The 3,389-nt window shown below is 39.6% G+C and overlaps 1 protein-coding gene across 1 annotated transcript in view; it reads left to right on the top strand.

Moving 5' to 3' along the window:
• Window positions 1-2,444: 2,444 nt before the first annotated feature.
• LOC137979952 (cathepsin B-like) overlaps window positions 2,445-3,389 on the top strand; it is a 24,813-nt gene continuing 23,868 nt past the window's right edge. Inside the window, exon 1 of the mRNA XM_068827275.1 lies at window positions 2,445-2,669. Within this exon, the coding sequence (XP_068683376.1) occupies window positions 2,545-2,669 (125 nt within the window). The 5' untranslated portion in view covers window positions 2,445-2,544. The remainder of the gene's footprint in view (window positions 2,670-3,389) is intronic.

Genomic DNA, 3,389 nt, shown 5'->3' with positions numbered 1-3,389 from the left:
TGAATTCGGATCTGAGACAAGTTGTTCTCGTAAAATCGCTACGGAAATGGAAGATTATGGAAAAGAAAAAACAAAACATTATACTATCTGCATAAACATTTCGTTCTTTGTTTCTGCGTCCATTTTCCGCTCTAGCAGCTGCTGTTTAAGAGAGTCCCGTGTGAAAAATTTTGTTTCGCAGCAGGCATTCATTGCAGATCGAGAAGAACGATCAGCGCTATGCTTTGGATGATCCAGAAATGGCAAGAATGTAAGAATCAAGCGCAGCCGTCCATATGAGCAATCAGAACCGCTAAATGTCAACTTATGAACACGGCTTTTACGACCCTATGTGATGGGCTTCAAGCTCCAAGGCAGTATTATTGCATTATGCAATAAGCCAGGCTCGATTTAATGCTTTTAACGTCATTTCTATGACATTCTGCTTGGTTCACGGCCCTAACATCTCCAAATTTATCTCCTATTGAATGGCAAGGTGACTACCTATCGCTAGTAGTTAACTTCTAAACCGCCGGCTTTCGCTTTCTGTCAGCCGAAGGATTTCTGTGGTTTTGATGGTTTGTTTTTTTGAAAGTGATGGTGAACGGGTCGAAGAGCAGACCAGAAATTGCTTGGCAAATAACTTTATCCATCGGGTATGAAACCATCCAAAACGTGCAGAAAATACTATCCAAACAAAGTGTTTATCCCTCTAGTCAACATTTATACAATGCGCTACTTTTGAATATTATAAGGCTGTTAGATCCCGACTACAGAACAAATCTTGCGGCATTTGATCATCTGGGGAGAATTGCATTAGCCCCAGTGTTTTGAGTCTATGGGAAAACATGGTGAATACGAAGTCGACGATCAGATTGTAATTAAATTGGTGTTGTCTTAATGAACACAAAAACGTACAAACTAATACAAACCTTATTCCTGGAAATCTCGTCTATTTTGAAGCATAAATCCTGTGAATTAAGGAAAGCCTTTGATGCAAGCTCCAGCAGTGGCGTTGTACCAGTAAGTCGCTACATCCAATCGCCACTTCCTGGAAAATTCCAAATGTGCACAAGTATAATTGCTTGAAAATTCAAGATTAAAGAGAGATTAGTTTTAGTTTTGAAGACAAAACATTCAAATTAGCTTTAATAATAAAAACATGGCAACGCTACTAAACACAGTGAGCGCTTAATTCACTTTCGGTTAGAGGTAATGAGAAAAAGCCCTTTTTATCGCTTTGCATTTATACAGAGGGACGAAAATCATCGCAATCAAAGGCTTTTCTTATTTGAAACATTTTCAATTTCCTTGGCGATCTTCCAAAGCGCATGAAGTGTGCAAGCAATATCGATCCTAATGGGAATTAATATGAAATTCATAATTAAACCTTACAGCGGTATGTGTCACAAAAACTCTATTGAACAGCATCATAGTTAATGAAGGGGACTGGTTTTGAAGCTCGGCAAACATCAAAGGAGCAAACAAAGATGCCAAGATTTAGGTTGGAAAGTCCACGACCGTGCACAATCTTTGTTTTGCCCTCATACACTATGCATGAATTACGTAGCCAACACGTTTCTATTGGTTAGTTCCGCAATACGGAGTGAACAACTATTGTGTTTTGTGCACGGTCAAGGCCAAAAAAGAGAACAAAAATCTACAACAAAGAAATTTGTCTGGTTTCATAACCATTCCCCTCTTAGTTCACTGAAGCATGATACAGTCCCAAGATCGAGTAAATAGCTTGTATTGTTTTTTTTCGGCAACGAACCCTCCAAAACGTATTGCGTTATGGGACTGGGAAACTGGTCTATTGAATGTTTTGAATGAAATATAATGGAATGAAAAAATGGAATGTTTTGTCGTTGAGATGGCATTCTCGTATTTTCATTTTCAAGCAAATAATTTATTTACCGGTTTCGTTTTTATCTTAATCAACACCAGGAGCCGATCACCCGGAGCGTGCAACTTACCTATTTTCGTGCAACGGCGTTTTCACAAGTAAGGTTATTTTTAGATTGAATTTCCCGCGAACGAGACTCCCACAGGAACCCGATGACCAATTACAAGAAATTAAACTGACGTCATTGGGTCACCGAACCGGAACTGCCTTTCTTTTCTGACCTAATTCGCGGGAAGGGCTAGTCTAAAAATAAACCTACTTTTGAAAACGCCGTTTCACAGACGCTGTATGGAAGTTGCACGCTCCAGATGGGCTCCTGTCAACACTCATCCCCACCCAGGTAAATGGTTTCAAAATAAGCAATACCGACAAAAACTTTCTTCGAAAGACTAGCCAGCAAATGGCTTCAGATATATTATTGTCCATGCTTCAAACCCACGCGCCCAAGTAGGTCACTTGTTATGCAAACCTATGCTAACTATTTATAAACAGAATATCATTGGGTCTTCTTGCTGTTTAGCTGGGTTCCCTCTATTTCCGGTATTTGCGATCGTGTGAATTTCAGTTTCGCCTTTGATGTGGTCTTGGAAGAAGTTCCTTATTTTTTAATCGGTAAATCTAGCTACCAAACAAGGAAATTAGTTCGAAGCTTAAGCAGAATGGAATGCAAAGCTGTTTGTCTGTTGCTGGCGTTTGCTCACTTCACTTTGGGAAAGACTGATCAGTCTCCTTTCGTTTTGCTATCTCCTGAAATGGTCAATGAGATCAACTCATTGAATGCAGGGTATGACTCTTTGTTTTTTAAAGTCAATAACAAGGCAATAACATTCTGACCTAATCTTACTCAGAAGTCAGTAACTTATGAATACACGTGGTAAGTTTGCATTACTGTGTCAGTGGCTAATGAAGCGCAGTTCTTAATGAATCTGCGTTTTTGAAATAATAAGATATGATTTGTTTTCAAAATTGTTTTTCAGTCTCAGAACGTTGGCCCACCTCATGGCTAGACGATAGCTCCGAGTTTTAGATCGGTACCCATATCTTTGTAATACTTTGGGTTTGACTGAACTGGACATTCCTTTATGTAGCTATTGTTATTTTCATGAGTGCCACTAATACAAGGACGCTCAACACTTCGCAGAAACATTTATTCACTCGATTGATGGTCAAAGGTTCGCTCTGTCATGCGCTGGAGATCAGTTGCGGCCGTTCCATTAGGGAACTGAAGTACGCGACATTCAGCGTAAGTACTCCCCTAATGCTTATTCAGCGCGCTGAATGCGATTTAGTCAATCGCATTCGAGCTACTACTCGGAAGATTTTAGTTTTGCCTCGGGTAAAACAACCCTCGTTGGATTTATTGGAGCGGAAACTTTGCAACAGACTCCCTGTTGGTATGAAGGATAGCTCATCATTGAATTTATTTTACAAAAATATCAGTCAAATCAAAATTTGCAACTTGCAACTTAACCAAGTGAAGCTATGATCTTCGCAGTTATGAGCG

Source organism: Montipora foliosa, chromosome 12 (assembly GCF_036669935.1).
Source record: "Montipora foliosa isolate CH-2021 chromosome 12, ASM3666993v2, whole genome shotgun sequence".
In the NCBI taxonomy this organism is placed as follows: Eukaryota; Metazoa; Cnidaria; class Anthozoa; order Scleractinia; family Acroporidae; genus Montipora; species Montipora foliosa.
This window is presented reverse-complemented; position numbering and strand designations above follow the sequence as displayed.